At 40.6% G+C, this 27,851-nt stretch overlaps 1 protein-coding gene across 1 annotated transcript; it reads right to left on the bottom strand.

Annotated features, from left to right (window-relative positions):
* Positions 1-1,520: 1,520 nt before the first annotated feature.
* On the bottom strand, positions 1,521-27,851 carry LOC137287029 (adrenodoxin-like). Its single transcript, XM_067819131.1, has 4 exons — positions 27,579-27,851; positions 17,551-17,663; positions 17,094-17,226; positions 1,521-2,103 (listed from the first exon to the last, which is right to left on the bottom strand). Exons 1-4 carry the CDS (start codon positions 27,740-27,742, stop codon positions 2,007-2,009), a joined length of 507 nt encoding a protein of 168 aa, XP_067675232.1. The 5' UTR covers positions 27,743-27,851; the 3' UTR covers positions 1,521-2,006.

The following is a 27,851-nucleotide window of genomic DNA, read 5'->3' as shown; positions in this document are numbered from 1 at the left end:
ATTTATAATGTTGAGTATTTACTCCAGACAAGAAAAATGCCAAATGGGAACCTTTGTCATGTAATTGAATGGTGTTACCACTAATTACACCTGTCATAAATTCATGAACTGACCATTAAGTGAATGATGATTGATAACACATAGCTTTGTACCACCAAGCACAGATTATAGCAAGGGAGAAGTAATCGCTGTATTGCATGCAATCTTAATTCACCTAAAAACACTTCTGGGACTACACTGTTTTGAGGATATGAACGGTACTTCATGGTTACATAAGAAATACATATATATGTATTTGCTGTGTATTTAAGTACATAGGTATAATTAGTTTTTACCCAAAAAATTCCAACAAGGCAAATTCGCTACCATGTGTTCGTGAGTTTAATATGGAGATTTATCATGTGTCCATGTTCAATATCAAACTTGAATTGCATTCTCGTTGTTATTACACAGTTCTAGTTGAAAAGTTGTGTAACATAATATCATTAAAATATTGACCCAGTTCACTTAAACAGGGAGGTGTACACAGAAACGGACAGCCCCAAGTGCAGACAAAGTCACTGATCCATCTACCAGTGCTATCTCCATCCTTTCTTGCACATCTTGGTGTACCTTTCTCTGCACTCATCCGTCGTAGCATATAGTTAACTGTGTCAATATTTGAATGTTAGTTTGTTAAACAACTTTTTTTTATTGTTAGGACATAAATTCTGCAGAAACATCAGAATTGGTCTTATGTTTTCACTAGGATAAGCGTTCCATGGAGTATTTTATGTTTATTAGTTTTCGAGTTAGATTGTGATTTATCAGTACACTTTTGAGCCAAATGGACTGTAGCACTCTGTCCATTATTCCTGGTCTGTTTCGATGGGGTTTAGAGCAACTGGCATACAGAGGAACATGTTAGCCACCACTAGGAAACAGTTGTAACCAATTTTACTAGGCATAGACATTTGTAATAAGAAACTGAAGAGCATTTGGTAAACCAGATTCTCAAAGGACCCGTGAAGATCTGGATTAGAATATTTGCCTTCAGTAACCGATGCTTGTCATAAGGCAACTAATAGGATTGGGTGACTCAGCTGACACGTCATTAGTTCCCAAATGTACAGACTGATGCTCATGCTGCAGATCACAGGACTGTATGGTCCAGACACAATTATTTACAGATCACTGCCTTGTATCCAATGTAACGTAATTCCCATTATAAACAGTCACAGGGACCACATTTGAAGTTTTGTCAAAATGTATGTACTGGAAAGAGAGTAGAATGTTTTTGTAGCCATCTCTGGACTTTGCGAACAACCCAAGAAAAACAGGTTTAGAGTTATCTTCCTTTCATCGATTTCCATTTGCAAAACACTGGCAATTTCCATGCATGAAGTATCATTTAATGTTATTCGAGGTAAAAAAAGTAACTACTACGTAGTACCGAATGAGTTGCTACTGGCAGCAGAGTGTTTAGCAATGCATCTTGCTTTTACATGGAGTACATTGAAAATAATAGAAGAGCACTCAGCTAATCAGACAGCGACATTTATGTGAGGTAAATATATATATATATATATGAATGACAGAAACAGAAAAGCTAACACAGTAAATTATGTAAAGTATTTAGTTATTACTTGCTCCTGAGAGTGTTCCATCATGGACATTGCCTGTGATCACGTAGCCAACAGGCCTCACAAACTGATCAAGGATGACAGTTGAGTAAATCTGTTTGACATCAAGTTTTTAAACATATGTTTGAAAATATTAATTTTGGTTTACAGACAGTGGTAGCATGAAGAAAGGTGGCAGACCTGGTATTCTCTCAATCAGCAGGTAAACACTATCTGTATCATGAGGTCCAATAAATTTGACTTATACTGATTCAGTGTATCACTAATTAAATACTCACATGTAGATGAATAGTATTTATATTGAGTTTTTACAACACTTTAATAGCACATTTAAATCTTCTAGCTACATTCTACTGTCGCCTTCCTGGTGAGAGATGGTTATGTCTAGGATGGACCTCTTGCATCTGACACCTCAGATGGCACTTCCACTTCCAGCCCATCCATATCCTTTGACACAAGTATTTGACACCCAAGACGAGATCTGAAACACAATGAAAGTAGGGCTGTATTTCAGTTGCTACTACTAGTATTAGCCTCTGTAGTCTGAACTGGTTTAAAAGACATCAAAATATGAATGACAAGGGGTTGTCAATTCTTTGAAGGGAGTCCCTGGGATACATATGCATTTTCTGCCTCTGAAACTGTCTCTTGACTGTTGTAATAATGTTAAAATCAAAATTTTGTACAAATAAAATATATCAAATAAATTGATCTTTTATACTTATCCTGACTTATGCTTAATTGCTTATCTCGTCTTAGAAGGGTAAGAGGGTAGTGGTAGTGGAACACATGAAATCCTGTGAAGTTCCCTTCTAAAAAAAGCGGACGTAAAATTCACTCTCACCCATATATTATCTCCCTTCCCATGCACATGGTCAGCTGATCGGCAATGATACTTCACTCTCCTCAGCGTGTCTGTGAGGGCTTTTGTCATGAGTCAGGATAAGTATAAAATATCAATTTTATTCAGAAAATTACATATTTCTCCTTATCCTGACTCATGCTTATTTGCTTACAGAATCGGAAAACGGCGGTGGGTCAGACCACACTGGATTCTGCTGGCCATTCAAAATTGCGTCTAATAATTTCCTCCACTAACGGGAACTTGTAATGGCGATAATTCGGTTCTGTCCCTTCTAATATTCATTGCAGATTCTGGGGGGATCACATCCAGTCAAACTTGTCTTCCGTAGACGACTTCGTTGACTGGCACGTGGCGACATCAAAAGTAACTAGCGTCCTGCTAGTTTCTGATGCAATTAAATGTCAAGATACAGCAATTGAGACTAGTTGTGACCCCTCTTCATGTACAAGTATCTTCATTACGAGTACAGGGTCCTAATCACTCATGCTAGTCTGTTTAAGACGTGTGCATGGACTTTCCACCATTATACTCCGCAGAGCGTCTGGCTTCCCCAAGTCACGCGATAAAACGGGTGAGTGAACTAAGCGTCTTTGGGGAAATGTTAGTTGCTGAGCAACGACAAGTGGCCCAAACTGATGAATGCCAGAGACGTCCTCCGTGGCTATGTCTTGTAGGTAGTGGTTGGCAAACACTGTGTTTGACTTCCAAAAGCAGCCCTCCATTATAGTTGAGAGCGAGCAATTCCCATGTGGGCTCTAATGTAGAGGCCAAGGCTCCGACTTCATGTGGGTTGGAGGCTTGCGGATGATCCAATCCTGCTGCTTTAAAAGGCTCTCAATATAACAGCTCTGATCCACGCTGAGATAGTGTTGTGGGATAATTCCGGAACATAGGGCTAAATAGGTGCTTGAAACGTTGCCTTCTAGACTTGCAATGTATATCTTCAATGCTCTGACTGGACATAATGATAAATCTTGAGTATCATGGGGTCATGATTGAAGATCGTGCCGGTATGTGGAATTGTCTATCCGGTTGACTTGGCAGTTGATTTTTTGCAATAAAATCCCATCGTCGACCCAGATGAGCCGTCTGCTGATGCCATGGATCAAAGCTCCTGTGGTTGAATTGTAGACCATGAATTTCTGACATTCGTGCAGCTGTAGCCAAGTCAATTAAAAACAGAGTCTTCTGACTGGTCTGATCAAGCGGCTCGTACACATCACTTGTGAGATGTTGAAGTATGATGTTTAGATCCCATGCTGGACCTCTAAATCTGCGCTGTTGATCTTCCAACTTGAAGGAGTGTAGCAAGGCAAGTAACTCAGGTACTTTTGTCAGCCTGGTCCCTGTTTCCATGGTGACAACTGAGCTGAGAACTGCCAAGTATGTAGATAATGTAGAACCTTTCAGACCTCTGGACTGTCGTAGTTGACTTAGATATTCTGCTATCTGCGGATATGTGGCCTTCATCTCCGTGAAACCTTCTTCCTGGCGTATGTCTCAAACTGCTTCCATTTGTCATCAAAAAGGGTGCGAGTAGATTTCCATAAGGCTGCTTTCGCTGCTCTTGCCGAGTATCCTCTGTGTTTTAAACAGTTTTTAATACATTCCACATGAGTCGGATTACAGATTTTCGTGCGCTTGTTTCGTGTGTGGGTGGACGAGAAGATTTTTCCAATCTGGTAGTTGTAGTACTGGTTGTCCTAACTCTTCTATGAGTGTTGGAAACCAATGTCTCGTTAGCCAATAAGGCGCAACCAAAGTCAGTTGTAGCCTTTTGGTTGCTTTTATTTTCTTGATGACTTTTGGAAGCAGCTCTGGAGGGGGAAATGTGAATGCGTTTAGTCCATCCCATGGGATGCTGAGAACATCTGTTGCCCAGGCTAACGGATCCGGTACTGGTGATACAAACGCTGTTGTCTGTTTGTCAAACCATGTTGCAAATAAGTCTATTTGCGGAGATCCGAATGTCTGGCTGATTAGTTGAAACGCCTCCCGATGCAGCATCCACTCTGTTGGAGATGGACGAAGAGGACGAGACAAGGCACCTGCCATAATGTTGCAAGCTCCTGGTATGTGACATGCTTTTATTTGGAGATTCACACTGTTGACTAGGTCGAAGAGTTGAAATGTCAGGTGTAGAAGAGATGGTGATCTCATTGACCTGTTTGTTTATGTGAAAGGCCACTGTTGAGTTGTCTGTGTGTATCATCAGTAGTTTGTCTTTCAACACTGTCGACCAGGGATGGATCGCATGAATGACCGCTTTCATCTCCGACTGGTTGATGTGAAGAGCTTGCTCTCCTTTGGTCCACATCCCTGCTACTACTTCGTTGTTTAGATGGGCTCCCCATCTTTGCATCGATGCATCTACATAGAGATGGTTGATATATGCCGGCTCTATCATATAAGTCCCCACGCAAACGTTCGATCAGTGCTGGTTGTCTGGTAGCGGAATCTGATCTCTGATGTTGAGATGAAAATTCAAGAATTGTTGTAACGGACGCAGCTGTAGTCTTCCTCTTCTGGTCATGTCTTGTGCTGACGTGAGGAGACCCAATAGACACTGCCATTGTCGAAGTGTCTGTGGAGAGAGTAGAGCTTGCTTTATCATGTCTTGAATCTTGACCCATTGGTCCTTTGGGACGATAATCTGATACGATGTTGTGATGAAACAAATCCCGAGGAAATTTAGATCTCGTTGAGGTTCTAACTCCGACTTCATGTGGTTTACTAACCACCCCAGTTGTGTTAGTAGCCTGATGGTGAAATCTAACTGTACTCTGAGTTGATTTTTCTCTTGATGCGTTTGTATGCTGTCATCCAGGTAAAACACATTGTGTAACCCCCTCAGGTGTAGATAGTTCACTATGGGCTTGGTTACCCGTGTAAACAGCCACGGAGCCGAAGTTATTCCAAACGGTAGGACCTTCCATTGGTAGTATTGACACTGACTGTTGAAAAGGAAGCGCAGACATTTCCTGGACTCTCGATGTATGCATCTTGTAAATCGATACTGGCGATATAATATCCTTGACGAATAAGGAGTCTTAGTTGAGGCAGATGTACCATCTTGAAACGCTCTGGTTTTTGAAGGATGTTCTTGTTGAATACCTTCACGTTGTATATAAGTCGAAATTACTCTTTGAAATTCTTCTTGGGTACAAGGAATATTGGGGAATAGAAACCGGGCGTCAGACTCTGTGGCTCTATAACTTTTACTGCTCCTTTCTTTAACAATGTTGCTATGGCGTCTGTCAACTTGTCCAGTTGATGCGTAGCATAGATAAAAGGAGTTGGTGTTTTTGTGAGCAGTGGAATGGTTCCCAGCGAGATCTTGTAGCCCTCTCTCAGAATTTTCATGACATAGCCGTCTTTGAGGATTCTTCAACTTTACCAGTAAAGTTGAAGATGTCCACCCACTTGAGATGGTTGTACGGGAACGGCTGGTGGAAGACTCCAGTCATTCTGAACCTGATCTTCAATAACGTCCTCCTCTCCCACCCCTAGACACACTGCTGGATGTCCATGGGAGCGATGAAACAAAGGTGTCCTCTCTTCATGCATATTGAACTTTTTAGCTCTTGCTCTTTGAACCCTGGAGAACTTGGACTTAAGGGTGTAATGTTGATTAGTCTGCTTAAGTACTGATGTCAGAGTGTCCATAGACTTGATCATCATAACTTCTCTCAAGTCTTGAGCAACCGTCCTAGCTACGTCTTCAATCTTCCCATCGAAGAGAGTAGGTGTTGACCATGGAACTTGATACAAAGGTTTGGTAAAGTTCTCACCCCATGACACTGTAGATATCAGACCTTGTCAACAAAGTAAATTCAATCCCGTGTAGTAGACGCTAGGTGATTGGACATAAATTGCTGATCCTTCTTCTGAGTTACCAATGCTGACAGGATCAGTCTTCCCTCCTCATTATCTGGATTACTGAAATTTGCAAAGAGAGTTTCGTTGATGGCTCTCGAAGGAGCCAGTCCAAAGAAAGTACGCCTCGTAGTGGTGTCGAGCTGTGCAAGTCTCTTGTCATCTACCTTGTAAGATATATTGCAGGCTGGACTGAAGATCTTATAAGCTTCATCCATGTCCGGTGCTCTGACGAATGGCTCCATTCCATTAAGATGTAGAGGGAAGTGACGCGCGTTGAATGAAGGCACATGTTGTTGTTGAAACTTAGTTGCTGACTTAAATGCCGTAGATAACATCTCAGGAATTGTAGAACGGGAACGTAAGTGCCTCAATGTCGTCATCCTTCATCATATAGGTATTAGCTTCATTAGCGTCCTTGGATGGTGAAGCTAAGTTAAGTCCATTCGTGATCCATGATGTAACTTCAGTGTTCAAAAATAGGGCTTCCTCTGATGATGATGCTCGATAATCTTGCATCCCTCCATGAGTGTGAAACATTCATTCCGTGTTGACGATCCCTCCTACAAGAGTCCTAGGGAGGTGATGATTGTTGACAGTGCCTTCGATGAACTGGGGAGAGTGACAAAGACCTTCTGCATTGATGAGTGAGTGAATCCTCACTGGTGCAAGTACACCCATGCAAGCGCGAATCCTCCCTCCTGCCAGTGCACTCACTCAGCGTGGCTGGGTCTTTCTCTCGACTGCGATGTGAAGAGGGGAATGCTGATGACGATCTTCCTCGAGTGTGTGCATACACGTCCTCTTCATCCTCCAGCGTGAGTGCCGCTCTAGGTGAGTGCTCATGCCGAGCTGTAGTCAACGATGATGACAAGTGCAGTCGTCTCTCCTCTTCTAAACGTTGCTCCATCAGATTCATCATTTGTGTTGTAAGCTGTTGCATGAAGGTGCCTGGGTCGAATTGCTGCAAAGTTTGTAGCGACGGTTGTAGCTGTAAAGTTGTCTACTGTTGACAAAGTCTGCCTTGTCTGACGATTTTCCTCCGGTTTGAGAGGTGTAGAAGATGCCGTCGGGGTAGATCTAGATGATGTCATCCGATGACTGTGTTGGTTGTTATCTACCTCTTCGTGTAGAATCAACGGTGGTTTGTTGAAGATAAGTCCTTCATGTAGAGGAACGATTTCTTCTCCAAATGATTTCTGCGATGATTTCGTCTTCGATGACCTAGACTTCTTCGGTTGAGACAGCCCTGCTTCTGAGGATGATCTCTTCTAAGGTACAGGGATGACATGCCCCGGACATAGCCCCAGAGAAACGCCAGACATTTCATTGGAATGAATCTCAGCAGACGTACTTAACAAATAACCTGAATTTAAATCACTTGTTTTAGACATGACTAATGTAAGCTGCCATTGCTTGTCCCTAGCATGTCTGTAAACAGACCTTGCATAGAGAGTAAATTCTGAATCAGACAATTCTATGCATAATTTAGAACGATTATTAGAAGAACATATGGGTTTGCACGTCGGGCAAATTAAATGAGGATCAACTGCCGAAAGCCGCAATCTACAAAGTAGACACGATTTCATCAACTGGGACTAAGTCTCAATTGAAGAAATACATGCTTAATATGCCATAATTATGGATTTGGAGGACCAGCAAGGTTTTCTGTGTTTCTGCTGAATAACATCATGTTGACAACCACAGCCTAAGTCAGGTGAGCTTATACCTGATAAAGTACAGTTGGCAAAGGAGGACTACACACTGAGATAAAACCAGAGCCACCTTTTGCCTTGAGAGTAGACTACTTAAGTCAGTAGAGGTATGCTCCATGGATTGCCACACTAATATACAGACATGCATTCCAGAATCACTCCTTCAAGCTGTGGTTGGCTGCATGCAGAGGGATTCCCGACTGAATAAGTCAGAACCTGCTGAACCTTGTTGAACAGTCGACTGGGCAGAAGCCCCCATATTAGAGAGACTGACGTAAACATACACTGATTCACCACCGGCATCAGGAAGAGCTTATTGTCCCCATCTGGCAGTGTTTGACTGACTCACAAAGTAAAATGGGCTCTGACTGCCTGAAAGATGGAGGTAAATAACAATAGGAGAAAGCAGAGCTGAGTCTGGAAGCTTTGACAAGGAGCAAAAGTCTCCTCTAGAAGACAGAATTCAACCTAGTCCTGGATCACTATTGGCACTGCAGCCAGAATATGCTAACAAACCTCCTTGTGCACTGAGTGGAACTGGAACATAGCCTTAGAATCCTATACCTTCCTCATCCCCATCACCTCCATCAACTCATGTGCAGAGTCCATGCCTGTGTTGAAGCTCTTATTAGAGAAACCACTGGAAAAACCCCTAGTCTTGAGACTCAAGAGTGGGCACTGCCAGATCTGGCAGCTCTATCAAACACATCAAGATCGACCACTCCTCAACAGGTGCCAAACCCAATAGCATCAGGCCAACAGAAACATTATGCTCAATGGACCCAGATAGAGCTGGGGTCCCCACAGAAGACAAATGACCAAAGCCATATGCTGCTGTAAAAGGCGATATCAAGAGTGGGCCAGTGAGAAGCAGCTGGGCTAGATGCCTTAGAACCCTTCTTAGATACCATATATACCCGCATATAATGCAAGTTTTTCGTACCTAGAATGATGGGGTCAGGAAGGGGGGTCGCAAAATACACAGGGTATAGGACCTTACGTTTTTCCCAGCTGTTTCACTTTCAGTTTCCACTGACGATGTCAAATGGCGTTTGATAGCCATCCCAGCACTTCACTTAATATCCGAAATAAAGACCATTTGCATCTTGTTTCCTTGTTTTTAACATATATTCCCTGTAAATAAAGTTGAAATGACCATCGATCCAGATTTACAAGCCAGCTGACACGGTAAACAGACATGAGAATGACAAATTGTAAAAAAACACTGAAAATTCAAGCTAGGTCAAGGGGGCGCAATTTCCAGCTAATTCCCAATGAAATTTGTTCTATACAGACGAGTCAAGGTCTTTTAGACGATTGTCATTTTGACCTCGCTTGATAATGGTAGCCATTTTCCCGCGAAATCCAGTTTACCTCGGATGCAGAGTACGGCAATTCACACCTTGTACATTACCACTAGAATAGGTTACCGATTGTGCCGTATACTAAGAACTGGGGTTCAGAAACTCGACACATTGTGCTGGTTTCGCTGGTTGGCTCTCCGTGTTAGAAATATAAACACCGCACACAGTTAGCAAACACTTCCGTGTTTCACGAGTGGGATCCTAGCGACTGTTTTGGAGTTACACACTTGACAAAGCTTCATAGAAAAAACAACGCAAGAAAAACATGTATTTACTGGATGTGTGCTCGTAATGTGCTTCATTCTAGGTTGTTTTGGAGTAATACGCTCCACAAAGCTTCGTATAAAAACAATAACAATTTTCATTGGCGCCGGTGATGTGCTTCACCCGTGGTTGCATCATACACAGGGTATATGATTTATCCTCAATTTTGAAGGGGTGTAGAGGGGGGTTGCATTATACGTGGGGGTCGCATTATACTCTGGTATACACAGTACTGCTTTCATATGCCTAGAAGGGGAACTCCTCTTCAGTATTTGAAGTGACACAATGTAACGTCACATGTTCACTATTTAAGTGACAGCAGAAGGAATGATGAGATCGGGCAGGGGAGGTGGTGGTGGTGGTGGTGGTGGACAGCTGTATAACAGATAAAAATTGAAAATTGTAACATAAATTGTATATTTATATACATATCCTTGTATGGTATGAACTTCTCTCTCTTGATCCCACACCAAGTGGAACGATGTACTCTGTTTTCTCTAGGCCTCTCTTGTCCATCCGGTCAAACACTCCAGATGTTACCCACATTATAAGACAGCTTTCTAAATGTATGTGACAAGCACCACTAGCAACCCACCTGACCATCTCCGAATCATCATTCTCATTCTTGAAGCCACTGGAAAATCAATCTTGGGGAATCTGCATAGTGTGGAATATGGTCAGTAATCCGTTGTGCCACATAGGATAAGCGTATAGATATACAATTTATATTAAATTTCAAATTTTTTAAAACTTATCCCATCTCACGGTATGCACTTATCCTATGGTCAGATGGTTTGACAAAGCTACCCTGTGTCTTGTCAGTATGAACAGTAGAACTGTATAGACTGGAAACAGCAAAGTGATGCACAAGGGAGGCCTCTTATGACTAGTTGAACTCCTAAGCTTGTGTCAAATTCCACTGAACTCCTTGACTATCTTAGCACAACATCTGAAAAAATAGGTTGGTGCTCCCGAGCCATGTTCATCCGCAACCTCTGATGAAGGATGCAGCTCAGCAAGAAAAAGCTGTCTTTTCACCACGATTTCAAGGTACCACAATAAATAAAAGTCAGAGGCAGGTGAAAGAGAAGCACAACTTGGAAACACACAGTTTTAACGTTAAGTTCCAGACAACATCAAATTGACCTTCACTCATTTACATGAGCTTATTCAAAGGATGAGCCTGGCAACTGTCCCCTATCTGCGTTGTTGGACCGTAGGCAGCTGTTGTGTGTGAAAACAAGGGGACCAAACTGGTACAAGCCTTGGATGTCCTTGACCAAGAAGTCCCCGAGGTAGTGGGTAGAAGCGACTAATTCTGACCGCCAAAATCATCCCTCCATAAGTGTGAACAGTTGCTTCGGAGAGACATTGCAGATGCTAACACCTGTGTCTCATGGGGATTGGGCGCTGTTGGGGGCGGTAACCCAGCGACGGCATAGGCCTATAGGATGGTGGCTCTCATCCAGAAGGATAATGTGGTGCAAGACATTTCTGCCCTGGATAAGGAGGACAATGACATGGATTGGCATTTGCAAAGAAAAATCTTAAAAGTCTGAAGTGGGCAAAGATGCAAGTCTTCAGTGTCATGCAGCCCAAGGATCGTGGACAATAGTGGGATGGTAAAAGTATGATTGGGTTGTCCTGGCAACTGATCCACAAAAGGATTGTCTAATATGGTCCAGTTGGGAAAAAACCTCACTAATCCCCTGCAAACTAGATAGCTGTAAATAGGGATGACTTGAGGCAGGAGTTCTCAGTCATGTTTTGTCTCAATGAGTCACTGCTTGGAAGCTCCACTCCAAACCCCAGGGTCATACTTCGGAGGATGTTGGGAGGAGGTGCCATGGGAGAACCTGCTAAGTCTAACTCTGAATGAATGGTCATGAAAACCTTTATTCATTTCGGAATGAAATCACACAAACCGTAGAGCCCTTCTCTGTGTCATGGAAGCTGGCATTTGGGACTTCTGAAGTTTCAAAAATTCCACCGAAACTTGAAACTGAGTGTCCCGATCCATATTCACCACGTCTGCAATCATGCCATTAAACAAAGACTCTGCAGATTACACTTGACAGAAGAGTTCAGCCTTAAACCTGTCACCATTCTACAGGCTGGAAAACCGGTCAAGACGTCACCAGTCCCCTGCCATCATAGGTCAGAAAACCTGACAGACAGCAGTCACATCAGGTTTATGCTGGACTCAGCAATATTCCACCTATATGGCGGCGCTCTGTAAATAATCGAGTCTGGACCAGACAATCTAGTGATCAACAGCAAGAGCATCGATCTGCGCAACTGGGAACCGATGACATGTGTCAACAGAGGCAGCAAGTCTGACAACCCGATCCTGTTAGTCGCCTCTTACGACAAGCATAGTTGCCTTTTATGGCAAACATGGTTGCTGATGGCCTATTCTACCTAGGACCTTCACAGGTCCACGATTTTAGGAACCTAACATATGATTCATTTATCACATCTATCACTTATCATATGCCTCAAAGCACTTATTACATTTCAAATGGCCATATATTATCTGCAGGATTAAAATATTGAACTATTTTTCACACTGTTAATGAAAAAAAAATGATTCCCCGACACATCCTTCAGCAACGAGTCCACATCAGAGTTCTCAATTAGCAAATTATCAATGTTTCGAGGACACAATTAAACAAATCAAATAAACTAAAGAATAAAATCAACAACAGTACTCATAAAAGTTGTCAAACGAATATTACTAATTACTATTTCCATCTTCATCGTACTATCATGTAGTGTAATTCAAGTTACATCTTTGCTTTTGTCGCTTGGACCCAATGTTTAATGCTAAAATATATACATAAACTTTTCTCATCACAGGTCATAACCTAGCACGATACGTCCTCTAAGTTCCATAATGTACGTGTAGGTGGTCATTTTTGTGTAATACGTTCAGAATAGCATGATTTTACCAACACTTTTGTCTGATTCTACAGGTTTTCATCCAAGAGGACAGTACCCATTGCTGTTATCTGATTAGCTGACTTAGGTCATAAGTCTGATTTTGTCCAATCACAGTCCTTATAGCAGATTGAGGTAAATAAGGGTCATAAGAAACCAGTTTTTATCCAATAAAATTGCTACTTAGAACAGTGAAAATACTCTTTCTAACGTGTATACACCTGCCATCAAATGAATCGCATATCATTTTAGTCATATGAAGCTTTGAAAACAGAGGTATTTCATGCAGCTGTATCACATTACTTTGCAGAATGCCACTGATATTGGAAAATAGATGACCAGCAATCTTTCTCAGAAATCTTTTTATAATAATTTACCAATTACATAGAAATAAAAAGAAAAAAGAAAAAGGGAAGGGGGTGTCATAACATGTTACAAATAGACACATCACAAAGTCAGCAATAGTATTGTAAAGTTTTACAGTTCTGCTCCGGAAAAGAACACTACCACCATATTTAGTCAAGGTAGAAATTGTTGCCATGGAAATGCAAAAAATATAATTCACACACTGGTGTAACCCCCAAAAGGCACATCTAGGGACCACAGTGAACATGGTGAACATGTGTACCAAGATTGATAAAGCTAACTTTTGGGGGATCTGCTCCAGAAAAGATGACATCCGGAAAGTCACAGCGTAAGTCATGTTTCCATGGAAATCGTGGAAAAATATAATTCTTATCTGGGTCTAATCCATAAAAGGCACATCTAGGGATCATGTTTGACTCATGTACAAACTTTGATGAAGCTAGCATGTACATCCTCATCATCAGTCACTGTCACTTCCTGAGTAATGTTTCCATAGAAAATGCAAAAAAATAAAACTCATATCTGTGTCTAATCCCCAAAAGGCAGATCTATGTATCATGCTTGATATGTGTACCAGGTTTGATGAAGTTCGCACTCATAGTTCAGGAGATCTGCCTCCAACATTGTGACTTCCTCATAGTCACAGTCTAAGTTTCCATGGAAACCACAAAAAACAAAATTTATATCTGGCTCTAACCTCTAAAAAGCACACCTAGGGATCATGCTTGACATGTATACCAAGTTGGGTTAAAGGTCACATGCAACGCAAAACACAACTTTGCTGATTCTGATACCTTTTGGTCTGGACTTACAGAAACAAATCATCATAATTGCAAATGGAATACAGCCTGCGAAATCAGATTTCAAACAGTTTTATTGACGTCTATGTGTCTGCCACCCTGTCTGCTAATGCCAATATACAATACACAACTTCAACCACTGACCACATGCAATTTGGACTTAATACCTATCAGGCTATACACCATAAAAGAATACATTGACTTATGGCTTGAGTACCTCGGTTCTGTCTCTGTCACATGTAATTTCACAGAGGGAGGTGTGATACTTATACACATGACATGTTACTTCCATCTTGCGACTGCAAACAAACTGCATCCATTTTTCCCAGATGACTGGATCGAAAGGTAACTGGTGCACACTCAGATTGTCAGTTTCAAATTCTGAATGGTACTTGGAAGAACGACAGTTACTTCAATTATTTGAAAAAAAAAAGTAACTTTCATACTTATGAACAGTAGGATTAGACCTATCAAATAGTGTATGATAAGTAGATGTAACAATGATTTATGAACCGATATTTTCCTTGATAAACTTTGGCTTCAACTATAACCTCAGAGTCTCTTGTAACTCCGTGTAATGGCAGTATATGCCTCTGGTTGACTGGTGTTGAAAGAGTTAAGTGGGCAGTGACGTTGAACTGCCAGGGGATATCCTATGAAACCGGTCCAAGATAAGGGACATACAGCCCATGATGTAAGCATCCTGGTCAGTGAATGAGTGTTCCACAGAAGCCACAACCATGCCTACCACTGAGATGATGCAAATTAAAGATCGACACATAGCTGTGTCCAAATGAGAAAGTTCTCCATCCTCATAAGAAAGCTGAACAAGACCCCTTCCCACAAAATGTTTGGACATCCTCATCCGTCAAATGAGCAATGGACAGCTGGAATCCATGGGCGTGAGCTGCTGCCAGGGAGAATCTAGGCAGACAAGGCACCCTTAATCCTCTTAAGGCTTTTAAAGGTATGATCAAAGGCCATAGTTAGAGCAATAGAAGGGACACAAACTCTCATAGACTCATAAAGAAAGGAAGTGGTAAGTCCTCCTGCGTCTGTGACATTTTTTTAGGTTCGTCGACAAAATCCAAACTTCCCTCTGGGAAGTCCACAACCAAATGTGTTGGAGATGCAGGATCTGGGGAATACCAGCATTAGGTGCCACAACAGGTGGTCTGAGAGGAGCACTCCTTGACGAATGAGCAGGCTGTTGCTGATTCCAAGGAGTAGTAATAGCACACAACATCAAAGCCATATCTGGGGAGGAGTAGTTTCCTTGAGTCCAGGAATCAGGTAGAATGCGAGTAGACAGGTGCAGGGAAGCAGAAGCCCAGTCAAAAGTCGTAGCATGCTGAGATCTATAATCTCCAGTCTGCAGAACTATATCTACGTGTGGCGGGAGATGAACCTGGAGAGGACACATGAATGGAGAACCACTGAGGGAGTTTGGGATCGCAGAGGGGAAGCATCACAACAAGAACAATGATCCCTGGACCTTGAAAAATAGGCAGCTGTCGATCATGTAGGAGATCTAGGTTGGCGAGTCAAGTGTGTAGAAGAGGAAGTCCCATGGTGACAAGACGAAGATCAAGGAACTGACGTCAAACGAAGAGCTGATCATAACAAAGCTTACTTGAATGTGAAGGAGTTGAAGAATGGCGTCTCAGCGGTGAAGAAGACCTACCAGGTCTATCCGGTGAACAAATCCTAAGAATAGCAGAAGACTTGTCCAAACGACTTAGTGAAAGTTGCATCTGGGCTCACAAGACTTGACTTCAGGAACCAGGAGTTTGGGGAAGCATTCTGATCATCAGGAGAAGGGTGTTCATCTGAATGCCGCTTGGAAGAAAGCCAGTTTGGCAAAAGTTGATTTGCCATTCCCAACGCTGGTGAAAGCTGCTGTTACAGTGAAAATTGCTGTTTCGGCGAACTGTGTTTCGAGGAAACGTTTCGTGTTTCGTATGGGGGAAATCTATTTGGAAGATGACCAGTCCATTGAATGCTAAAGCGAAGACCGCCATTTCGAAAAAGATTGGTTTGGCAAGTAGTGTTTCATACAGTGTCGTTCTAACTGTTTCAATGAGTGATGAAAAGATGTGAAAGATGAGGTGGACGGGTGCAAAAAGGCGAAGTGTGATCCGGTGAACTGTGATTTGCAAAGTAGAAGACCCAGACGGCTGAACACAAGAAAAGTAACTGCTAACCAGTGTCGAGGCGAAATACACTGGTTCCTGTCACTGCTGGATAAACGTTGGGAGCAAGAACAGCTATGCACATGGACTCCGTGCAGTCATGAGCAGAGACTTACTGATTCTTGTCATAAGTAGATAAGTCAGGTTGCCGAGACAAGTGGTCCATGGAGTGAGAGACACAGAGTGTAGATCAAAACTAACATGGAGTGCTTTTTGGGCGGATGGCCAAGAGAAGACTAGGGAAAAAGTTTCCATTCAGTGTCGAATCAAGAGAGAGATGTGCATACCAAGGTAAGTTTGAAAGTACAAGGTTTTTTTTCTATTTGGACAATATTTACTTAAAAACATTGTTACAACTGTCCTGGACATTTTCAGAAGTGGAAAGTGAATATATGTACCCCTAAGGAAGAACAAACTTTCTTAACATGACAACATGTAGACTTAAAGAAAATACACAATACAGAATGTTACTGGCATGCACAATACAGGGATGTGCTGTTGCAACATTGTTGCAAATTTAAACATTAGCAGTCCCAATTATTGACTTGTGAGGAAGCTTGTGGCCTGCAACCAACATGGAATAAAAGGATTGTCCATGACCAGAATAAATGAATGAGTTTAGTTTCATGGTGCTCTTAGCAATATTCTACCAATATCAAAGCAGGGGACACCAGAAATGGGTTTCACACACTTTACCCATGTGCAGAGTTGAACCCAGATCTTCGAAGTATCTAACAGCTATACCACTGACCCTGCATGACTCTGAGACTAAAAACAAGACAGATATAAAACCAAGAATGACTTTGTTGCATGTGTAGCAAGGATGAGTTTAGTGTGTGTAATTTATGGAGTAATTTGGTGTGTGTGCAGCATGAGGGTAGTGTTTAAGTGTGTAAAGCTGCCCGATGCAGGTTAGGATGGAGGATGTGGCTTAGGGAAGAGGTGGAGATGCTTGTCTTTGTACAATGATGCCTTGAACTGAAGGAGGACAGTGCTGAGTATTGGTTGGTATGATGGTCATGTACTGAAGGGTCTTCATAGTATCCTGGCAGTTGGTGACAGTCAATAAGATCTGTCTCCGTCACTCACGTGTCAGACAAGCCATAAGCCAAGTCTAGCATGTCAAGCTCCTCATCTGTGGGTTTCTCAGGCAGCTTGTCATAATCTGCTTTCTTAAAGATGAGGTGACAGGTGGAGCACGCCAGGGTTCCCTCACAAGCACCTGCAGCACAATAGCACCTGCATGATGACAGCTAAAACTTACAGAGCTGCCAGCCTATCAGGACTGTCATATAGACAATGAAAACCAAAAAACTGAGACTCATTTCAAGCACTACTGGTTCATTGTTAAATCAAGATCAAATATAAAATTAGATTGGTAACAACAGTCACATTTGATTCATACAAACGTTTAACATCCCTAATGTAAGACACAAGAAAATGGACAGACAAGTTATTATGAGCTGAGAAAATGAAATTACAAATCAACATATAAGAGCGACATTGCTACTTAAATTAAGACAAATGAACTGCAAAAGCCACTAACCAAAGCCATCAATGTCAATATCATTCTCTATAATAACATCCAAGAGATTGTCACCAACTTTAGCCTTGGTTTGGATGCGATTCCCTTCTCTCCCAATGAAGTTTATGGTAACTCTGGAATGATAAGATGATTGGAATAAACCACAGATAGACATTTTGCTCTCTACCTTCAAGCTCTACTTCATTTTCTATTGCAACAAGTAACAGTGGCCTGCATGCCACCATTCCAGCAATCTGGATCCAGCCTGCCACCTCCCCTGTCTAGAAAACATGTAGTCAATCTGAAACAGACAAACACTACTCTCACCAATGTAGAAACCAAAACAAAATTCTTTGTTTTCAAATAAACACACAAAATCTTTCAACTTGTTTGCTAGGAGAAGTTACCACATTTTCATGAGGGGTAGGTGCTGCATATGACAAACAAGAGTCATCAGAAGATGACATATCCTCCCGGCCCCCACATATTTGAAAGGACAAATCATCCGACAGTTACTTATTGTGTTTTTAGACCAAGTCTGAATTGTTTCCATGGAATTCATGAAAAATATAAATGCCATATATCTGTAATCAGAAAAAGTCACCATTTCAAAGCCCATCCATCCATTTAGAGACTATGTCCAAAATGTTTCCATGGAAACTGAGGAAATGATATATAACAAAAATCTGTAAGTACCAAAAGACATTAGGTTCTGACTGATGTATGTAACACGTTTTGCAGAAAAATATTGAACGGTTCTTGAGTTATGCTCTGGAAACGAAGCCCATCCCTCCATTTTGAGACTCAGTCCAAACCGTTTCCATGGAAACTGAGAAAATGATAAATCACTAAAACCTGGAAATAGCAAAGGAACCACTTTAGGTTCCAACTGATATATCTACCAAGTTTTGCTGAAAAATATAGAATGGTTTTTGAGTTCAGCTCCGGAAAGTCCGAAATGTTTCCATGGAAACCAAGAAAATGATAAATCACAAAAACCTGTAAATACCAAAAGGCACCACTCAGAGGTCTGCCACACATATCTACCTAGTTTTACTGACAGATATTTAGAAGTTTTTGAGTTCTGCTCCGGAAACGAAACACACCTCTCACTTTTGAGCCTAAGTACAAAACGCTTCCATGGAAACCGAGAAACTAAGAAATCACAAAAAGCTGTAAGTAGCAAAAGACACCACTTTAGGTTCCAATTGATGTATCTACCAAGTTTTGCAGAAAAATATTGAATGGTTTTTAAGTTCTGCTCTGGAAACGAAGCACATACCTCCATTTTGAGACGAAGTCCAAAATGTTTCCATGGAAACTGAGAAAATAATAAATCACAAAAACCTGTAAATAGCAAAAGGCACCACTTTGGGGTCTGCCAAACATATCTACCAAGTAACATTGACAGATATTAAGAAGTTTTTGAGTTCTGCTCCGGAAACGAAACACACCTCTCACTTTTGAGACAAAGTCTGAATCGTTTCCATGGAAACCGAGAAACTAAGCGATCACAAATAACTGTATCTAGCAAAAGGCACCATTGCAGCTTCTGATTGGTATATCTACCAAGTTTTGCTGAAAAAAATTGAACTGTTTTTGAGTTCTGCTCCGGAAATGAAGCACATCCCTTCATTTTGAGACTAAGTCCGAAACATTTCCATGGAAAACGAGAAAATAATAAATCACAAAAACCTGTAAGTACCAAAAGGCACCACTTTGGCCTGCCACATATATCTACCAAGTTCTGCAGAAAAATATTGAATGGTTTTTGAGTTCTGCTCCAGAAATGAAGCCAGTCCCACCATTAGACTAACACCAAAATGTTCCATGGAAAAACAAAAAAATAAAAATGCCAAAACTCTGTAAATAGCAAAAGGCACAACCATAGGTTGAGATTACTATATCTGTCAAGTTTGGTCTAAAAATATTGAACGGTTTCTGAATTATGCTCCGGAAACAAAATGATTACGGACGGACGAGGCTTCGACTATATCCCCTCCTCAATACATGCCGGGGGGATAAAAATGCCAAAACTGTGTATATAGCAAGAGGCACAACTATAGGTTGAGATTATTATATCTATCAAGTTTGGTCTAAAAATATTGAACGGTTTCTGAGTTATGCTCTGGAAACAAAATGATAATGGATGGATGGACGGACGGACAGACGAGGCATCTACTATATCACTGATCTTGTTTTGTATTTTCTGTGCTGATGCCTCAAGTGCAATGTCCTCAGCTGCACTTTCCAAGTGCTGCACATGATGTAGAAGTCGTACTTCCTGGCTGGATGCGAAGTGTTTAATCTGAGTGCACATTCTCAAACCATCACTAACAGTCAGTTTAGGAAACACAGTTTCATCTTTGGTCTTCGACTTCATTCTCTTCTTCATCATCATGACACTTGCTCTCAGTCTGTTTTGCTTGAGTTATTAAATCAGTTTCAAGTTCACTCAAATCAGGGTTTTCAGTAGGTCTTTGAAATGCCTTGCTTTCATCCCAAGTACACGGTCGTCAGGCTCCCCATTGTTCTTTGTGCCCTTGGTTTAGTACCTCCTAACCTCTTGGTGCAGATCAGGAGAGTGCGCGGGTTCTCCAGAAGCACAGCCCTTCTGACACTCTGGGTAATGCAGAAGGGTTTGCTGTTGGGGAGTTTACATATTCTCCAGAAAGTGGATTCTACTAGGAAGTGTTTTGCTGGGAGAAGTCCCATTTGCTGTCTGGGCTGTATGTAGAGCTGGCAAGTGCCCTGAGCTGATGATCACCTGAACCCTCTGCCAGAGAAAGTGATGTTGGGGAAGCAAGGATCAACTTCTTGTACAAAAAATTATTTTGGAAGAGGCTAAAACGTATCACCACAGAGAGTTACCTGCCCTTGGATGGCGTGAGCAGTGTTTGCTGAGAGGAGAAAGATATTTCTTCAAAATACTTTCATACCGTTCCGAAATTGACCCGATTTGGTCATATTATGACTACAAGTGAAAAAAACGGACGTTCCTGCTGCAAAAATGATACCGATCGATGTATACAGAGCCAGGATTGGATTATTCAAGCATCTGAGGGGTACCCGGCAAATGAATATACACACAGACTGTGCGTACTATCCATTCACTACCGGATCTGATATACACTTCAGAATGCTCATTTGCTCCCTAATTTTAGGGATACATCTCTCGTTTTACACAATCAAACTTTGAGAAAACTTTGATTTAGACGATTATATGTCAAATGAAAGGACATTCTTTTGTGTGCCGTGTGACGCTCCCATTGAAAGTGACCTTGTTTGGTCAACCATGTCAATGCATGCTTCACATGCACGGGAGTCATGTTTTTCCGGGGGTGGCGTGCCACCCTCTGGCATGATCACACGGGTACTCATGTGTTCAAATGATGTAGAAACCAACCCTGGACCGATCACTCTTGAAGAGGTAAGAGACACGATCATGAATGAACTATGTGACGTTAAATGTGAGCTTAGTTCGCAAATATCAGACCTTAGAAGCAAAGTTAAGCAATCAGTTAAAAATGTGATGATTTGGACAGAAGGGTTACAGAAATGAGATCTGAGGTTATCGATGTGAAAGATAACCATGACTTTATGTATAGTGATATTGATGCCCTTGCAGAGAAAGTTGACCATGTGTTTTCTGGGCTTTCAAGTATTCATGATGAACTGGACAAGTTAGAATCATTCAGCAGACGTGATAATATTATTCTCTACAGTGTACCAGAATCCGATGATGAGAAATCCATGCTGTGCAAGGAGAAAGTGATCACAATATTTAATGAAAATTTGAAATTTAAAACTCGGCAGCCAGGTGACATTCATCGTGCACATCATCTTGGAATGAAGTACCAAAATGCCAACAAACCTCGTATTGTCATAGTCAAATTGATGGTATCAGATGACAAAGTCAGAGCCCAAAGCCAGACCAGCACTTAAGGAAAGGGTTTTTGGAATATCCTGTGACTTTATCCAGTGACTTAAACGACAGGTCAATGACAAATACTTCAAACACTAAAGGGTACCAACCAGTTCGGCTTCTTTATATATGGCAAGTTGATAACGAAACCTCGTTTAGCTGCAGAATCCGCAACTTCGACATCACAGAAAACCAGTCAAAAGAGACTGCGCATTGTAACATCAAGTACAGATACCAAACCTGCGTCACTGATAGTGTCTAAATAGGAAGTCAGCCGAAGCGCGGATCATATTTCACACGGTACCTGTGACTGTGACACCGGTATAGATAAATATTGCGAGCTCTCTGATGATTATGAATATCGGTGTTGTGATGGAACTATTAATGTTTTCTTTAGGATGTGAATGGTTTATATTCCAAAATCTATGAAAATGACTTTTTGAATAATTTGTGCCATTTCAAAATTGTATGTCTTACAGAAACATTTGTTGACAATATTTCTGATGATTGGTTGTATGACTACGATATCTTTTATAGCCCAGCAATCAAACTGTCCGAGTATGGTCGACTCTCTTGCGGTGTCTGTGCAGGCGTTCATAAGTCTCTAAGCAAATCGTGTGAGTTATTGAAATCTAATTTTGACAATTTTATATGTATAAAATTCAGTAAGTTGATATTTGCAACTGATAAAGATATTATCCTGATATGCACATACATCCCACCAGCAGGTTCATCATACTTTAAGACTGACGCAAGATGTAGCCTCGATAATGTAGATCAGTGTTTAAGATCTAATTTGTCCGAGTTTAGAGATTCCCATGATGTACTGTGCTGCAACATGAACATGCGTACTGGGGAGAGTAACAACCCCCAAGTGACATGTGGTGATGATAGAAACGTCACTAACATACTTGATGAGGAGGAGGATATCCCTGTTGGGGATTGTAAATCACATGATAAAGTCATAAATAGATTCGGAATACTGCTGGACATGTGTTATGCATTTCAGTTATTTATTGTCAGTGGTAGAGTGTTTTGAGATGAACAAAGTGAATATACTTTTGTCGGATGGCATGGCTGTAGTGTTAATGACTATTTCCTCTGTTCTCCTGATCGCTTTGAATATATAAGTATGTTCAATATAGGTGACTGATTAGATTCCGATCATCTGCCTTTAGAGCTCAAATGCCAATTTCCTAATAGGAAACAAATTAAAGGTAAATCAACAGCGGTGACATCCACTAATGAAAAAACTGTGTGGCATGAATCCTTATGTAAGACATTTTCAGAAAATCTTCAAGAGATGACCACAGCTTATTTTCAATCGGTGTTTAATGAACTTGACAGTAATATAGAAGATGCTATTGATGATTTTGTAAGTATGGTTTTAGATTCTGCAAGCTATATGAAGAAACGTGTATCGTTCACACCATCGAGAAACAATTCATCCTGGAATAATGAGTGTAAGGTCGTACGGCGGGTTGCACGAAAATCTTTAAAGACGTTTAGACGTAAACGTACTGATACCAATAGAAAACTATATTGTAAAGAACGAAATATATACAGAAACTGCTGTAGAAGATTTAAATCGGACCAGAGTAAGCGAAATGTCGATAAACTAACAAAGGCAACAAAAAACCCAACTTCATTTTGGAAACAGATCAGATATTTAAAAAGTCGACCATCATGAAAGAATGTAATTCCGAAAGTGCAATGGCTTAATCATTTTAAAAATATATTTCATAAGGATTTTGTTTTTAATGATTCTTTTGATGATTGTCTTTTGCTGGTTGATGTAACACCAGACATTTAACTGCAGATATGTCAGACATCAAATCACTTGCATTAGACTCACCAATAACAGTTAATGAAATATCATTATTGCATTTGAAAAAATTTGAAAAATGGAAAATCAGCTTGTCTTGACCTCGTCGTGGTGGAAATTGTACCCTTACATAAGAAAGGTGATGTCACCAATCCAGATAATTATAGAGGAATTTCCCTCATGAGTATTTTAGGTAAAGTCTTTACATCTGTTCTAAATAACAGGCTCACCAAATGGTCAAAGCAGGCTTTAGAAAGAATTATTCAACTTCTGATCATATCTTTACACTATTTGCACTAGCCCAGAAATGTCTATCCCGTCGCAAGCGTAAACTATATGTAACTTTTGTTGATTTCCGTAAAGCATTGGATTCTGTCATTCATTCTAAATTGTGGTATTCTTTAAGTAATGTTGGTCTGAAAGGTAGAATGTATTCAATTTTAAAAGCAATGTATACTAATGTGAAAGCTTGTGTACGTTGTGATGATGATAAGACTGATTTTTTCGACTGCCCCGTTGGTTTAAGACAAGGGTGTGTTGTGAGTCCAATTCTATTTTCCCTGTTTATCAACGAATTGTACTACGATATTATGGCAAATGCTAAGCATGGCATTCAAATATTTCCAGATCTCTTAGAACTTTTTATTCTTTTATTTGCTGATGACATAATTCTTTTATGAGAATCTGTAGTTGGACTACAAACCCAGTTAAATATTTTGGAACGATATACTAAAACATGGGATTTATCTGTTAATCTAGATAAAACTAATATTGTTATATTTAGAAAAGGTGGCTGGATATCTTCTAAAGAACGGTGGTCCATTAATGACCAACCTGTAATTGTCTCTGATCACTACACTTACCTTGGTATTAAGTTTACATCTTCTAACGAACTGAAAAACATCTGTTACTGAATTATCATTGAAAGCTAAGAAAGCATTGATAAGTGTTTCAGCTGCTTTGTGTAAAATTGGGAGTGTTGACGCCCAGTATTTACTTTAAAATATTTGATTGTCAAATTCAGCCTATACGTTTGTATGGATCTGAGATTTGGGGATTCCAGAGGTATGAACGTATAGAAAAAATACATCTGATGACCTGTAAGAAATTTTTAAATGTAGGATCTACCACACCATATTGTATGGTTTACAGTGAATGTGGGAGGTACCCCCTGTGATAAAGGGCAAAGTGACGTGGGCATCTCATGTAAGAAATCTCCTATTTGCACATGGTTATAGTTTAGTACGGTTAAGTCAGTCAGTTGGTGATGCAAGTTTGTTCTTAACTCAGTTTCGAGAGAAAAGTCTTAATACGTTTAATCAGCAATGGTCTTCAGTACTAGATAATAGTTCGCGGTACGACTCTTACAGAATATACATATCACTACTGCAGTCGGAGAAATATCTGTCGTCTTTAACATCAAAGAAATTAAGAAATTCATTTATACGTTTTAGGTTAGGTTTGATCAACATCATGGTAAACAAAGGAAGACACTTTTATATTGAATGATGCAAAAGATTGTGCCCATTGTGTAATATAGATGTGGAAAATGAATTCCATTTTCTACTCGTATGTCCTTTGTATAAAGATCTGCATATTAAAAATATATCGGAATACTATCTACATAAGCCACCTACATTATCATTTAAACTACTTCTTTCATCAACTGACCAGCATGTAATAATAAAGCTGTCGTATTATATCAATTCTGCTCTTATTAAACATAACAGTCTGATAAAACGTTTGTATGTCCATCACATTTCACTACTTGTACACAATCTACTGCCTATATCGTGGTTTGCTGTTTAGATCACATATCACTAAACTCATTGCATTATATATATGTTGTATGTGTGTAACTCCACTGTATATGTGCCGGAGGCCTTTTGTACTATAAACATCTTGGACATCAAACAGGCATATGACTCTGTCCCTCATGAATGGATTCTGAAGTCTCTTCAGTGTATTGACCTCTCTGAGCAATCACTTAATTTACCCAGGTCTTTCATGAGTTGCAGGTGAACTCAACTTTGAGATGTACTTGCAAGGACAGGTGCAAATTTTGCAATTTATTTGAATCAGACAAGGAATATTACAGGTGGACTCCTTTAGTCCTTTGCCTTTTTGCCTGTCTTTCAATTCTCAAGAGGTTTCCACTTTATAGGGAGGAGGGTTACCATCCCAGACCTAAGCACAGATCCCCAACACTGCTTACTCATCACCTCTACATGGATGACATTGTGCTCCTTGCCAAAGGAGATACCAATTTGAAAGAGCTGGCTCTCCTTGGCAAGTCCTATTCTGATGACACTGGCATGACATTTGGACTTGACAAATACAATACTCTTCATTTGAAACATGGCGAGGTAACTAATGATGGAGCGGTCCAGTTACAAGGGAGGGGAGTTACTGAGCATTTTGTGGAAGATCAGGCCTACACCTATCTTGGAATGCAAGTTCAGGGCAAGCTCCAGAATACAAACTTCGGGCTGAGTATATATCTCGCTTAAAGACAATGTGGAGCTCAGAGCTTAATGCTTGAAACAACGTCAAACCTACCAATACTTTTGCTCTGCTAATCCTCTCTTATCCATTTTAGAGAAGTTGATTTTACAAAACAAGATATCCAGAGTCCTTAATGCCTGACCAGAAGGATCATGTCTGATAACAGAGCCCACCACCCTCATTCCTCTCTAAATTATGTATATATGCCAATCACTTCTCATCAATGTGGTAGCTCTTCATGATAGAATTCCATTGTGTACTTCTGGACATATTTATTTATCGGATGATCCTCTGATGATGAAAGCAAGTAATTTGAGAGCTATTTTAAGCAAGCCAAGATTGTGCTACAGGATCTGAAATTTGAGATTGATTTTGTTGATGGCGATGTAGTGCCTGTGGCTTTGACTCTGATAACGATCCATGGTACGGCCTGGAACATGTACAGGGCTTTATCTTAAACATTCTATGGAACAGGCCCAAATACAGTCTCAGAAGAATTCCAGCCAACAAACCTGATCTTGTGCTTTTGATAAAGCCAATTGAATTTTCTGTCCTTTTTGACATCAATGTGATTGGCAAGATTCAGGAAAAGCATGCCAGATATGTGGAACTTGCCTTTGAGATGTCTCGCTTGCATCCCAAGTACACAGTAGTCAGGCTCTCCATTGTTCTTGATGTGCTCTTGGTTTGGTAATACTCATCTTTTGAGCAAATCAGGAGACTCCCTGGGTTCTCCACTGGGAGTACAGCCCTTCTGACACTCTGGGTAATGCAGATGGTGGCAGTCTTGGGGTGCCTTCACAAGTTCTTGGTGGGATTGACATGCCAGTGTCTCCTTGGGGAAGTCCCATTCACTGTCTCAGCAGCATAGAGGGTTTATCAAGATATGTACAGTGCCAAGAATTCCTTTCACATGTCGGCCAAAGGGATTGTGGAAACACAAGTAAGTTCATGGTAAGACTTCCGCCCGTATCCCCCACTAAATTTAAACTGAGTGAAAATTTCTTTGAGTGGCATTTTTAGATGTTGAATGTGTGTTGACATCTTGCTTTCATCGATGAATTACAAAGGCACCCAGGCTCTGGTTAAACATTGCTGGACCATTACATTCAAACTGATGAAACACATGTACAGCCTGACACTTCAGTTACAGATAAGAAAAGAGTTAATCATTTTGCTGTCTTTGCATACCTCTAAGAAGAAGAAATAAGAAGGTTAGTGATGTGTCCATGCAATCTCTACAAAGCTATATGTAACTGCAGTAACTCAACAATATGCCTTTTAATCTTGTTAAGATACAATAAAAACAACATGATAAAACTCTTGCTTGTCAGATGAGGGATTATATATTCTGACTAGAAAGAAACTGAAGTGGGGATATGGGTAGAAGTCTTTCCAAGTTGATAAATGTGATGCCATTAGATAAATAGTATGCAGAGCAGTGATGCCTGTCAAATTTTACCACATTCTATCAAAAACTCACTAGATGAAAATTATTTATGCTACACTGATATAACATGAAAGTTTTGGGCAATAACGTTAAGTGGCCCAATATATAACTGGCACAGGTCTATCAGTATAGTATTGTCAGTCTAGACAAAGTTCACCTGTATTGTCTCTCTGTTTTGATACCTGTGTATCATGCATATTCAAATCCACAGACTGCATTCACTTGTTTGCTCAGCTAGTTTAGCACTGAATGAAATAAGGTCACCTGTTGAGCAGCTACACAGCTATCTCCATAACACACATACAGTATCCTACAGTGACCTGCTGACATATAGGCCCACTCACGTTTCTTTCTGTGTCTTTGGTACGGATGATGAAAATCTTTTCTTCTGATCATGGCCTCTATTATATTTACAAAGAACACCCGGCACTGTCAAAGACGACGGGTGATTAGTGAAGGCAAACTTTGGGATGATACATCGGACAACCCTTGCTGTCAGCCCTGCCATCTTTTCGTACTTGAAACATTGGACTTGAGACTCCGCAGCTAGTGATTAAAAAAGTTGGAATATCGTTTGCACATGAAACATGTATTGAGACGCAACACGTGCGGAGACT

The sequence above is a fragment of the Haliotis asinina genome, chromosome 6, assembly GCF_037392515.1.
Source record: "Haliotis asinina isolate JCU_RB_2024 chromosome 6, JCU_Hal_asi_v2, whole genome shotgun sequence".
Taxonomy (NCBI): domain Eukaryota; kingdom Metazoa; phylum Mollusca; class Gastropoda; order Lepetellida; family Haliotidae; genus Haliotis; species Haliotis asinina.
Note: the sequence above shows the minus strand (reverse complement) of the source record. Positions and strands in the feature narration are given on the sequence as shown.

Bases quoted from the DNA above. Each gene is read 5' to 3' on its own strand.
- LOC137287029 (XM_067819131.1), bottom strand. From the start codon at position 27,742: ATGGCAGGGCTGACAGCAAGGGTTGTCCGATGTATCATCCCAAAGTTT. The intron at 17,227-17,550 runs GTTAGTGGCTTT...ATTGTGCTGCAG, and splicing joins TATTGACATTGATGGCTTTG to GTGCTTGTGAGGGAACCCTG. The intron at 2,104-17,093 runs GTGAGTGACGGA...ATTGTGTTTCAG, and splicing joins GCTTATGGCTTGTCTGACAC to ATCTCGTCTTGGGTGTCAAA.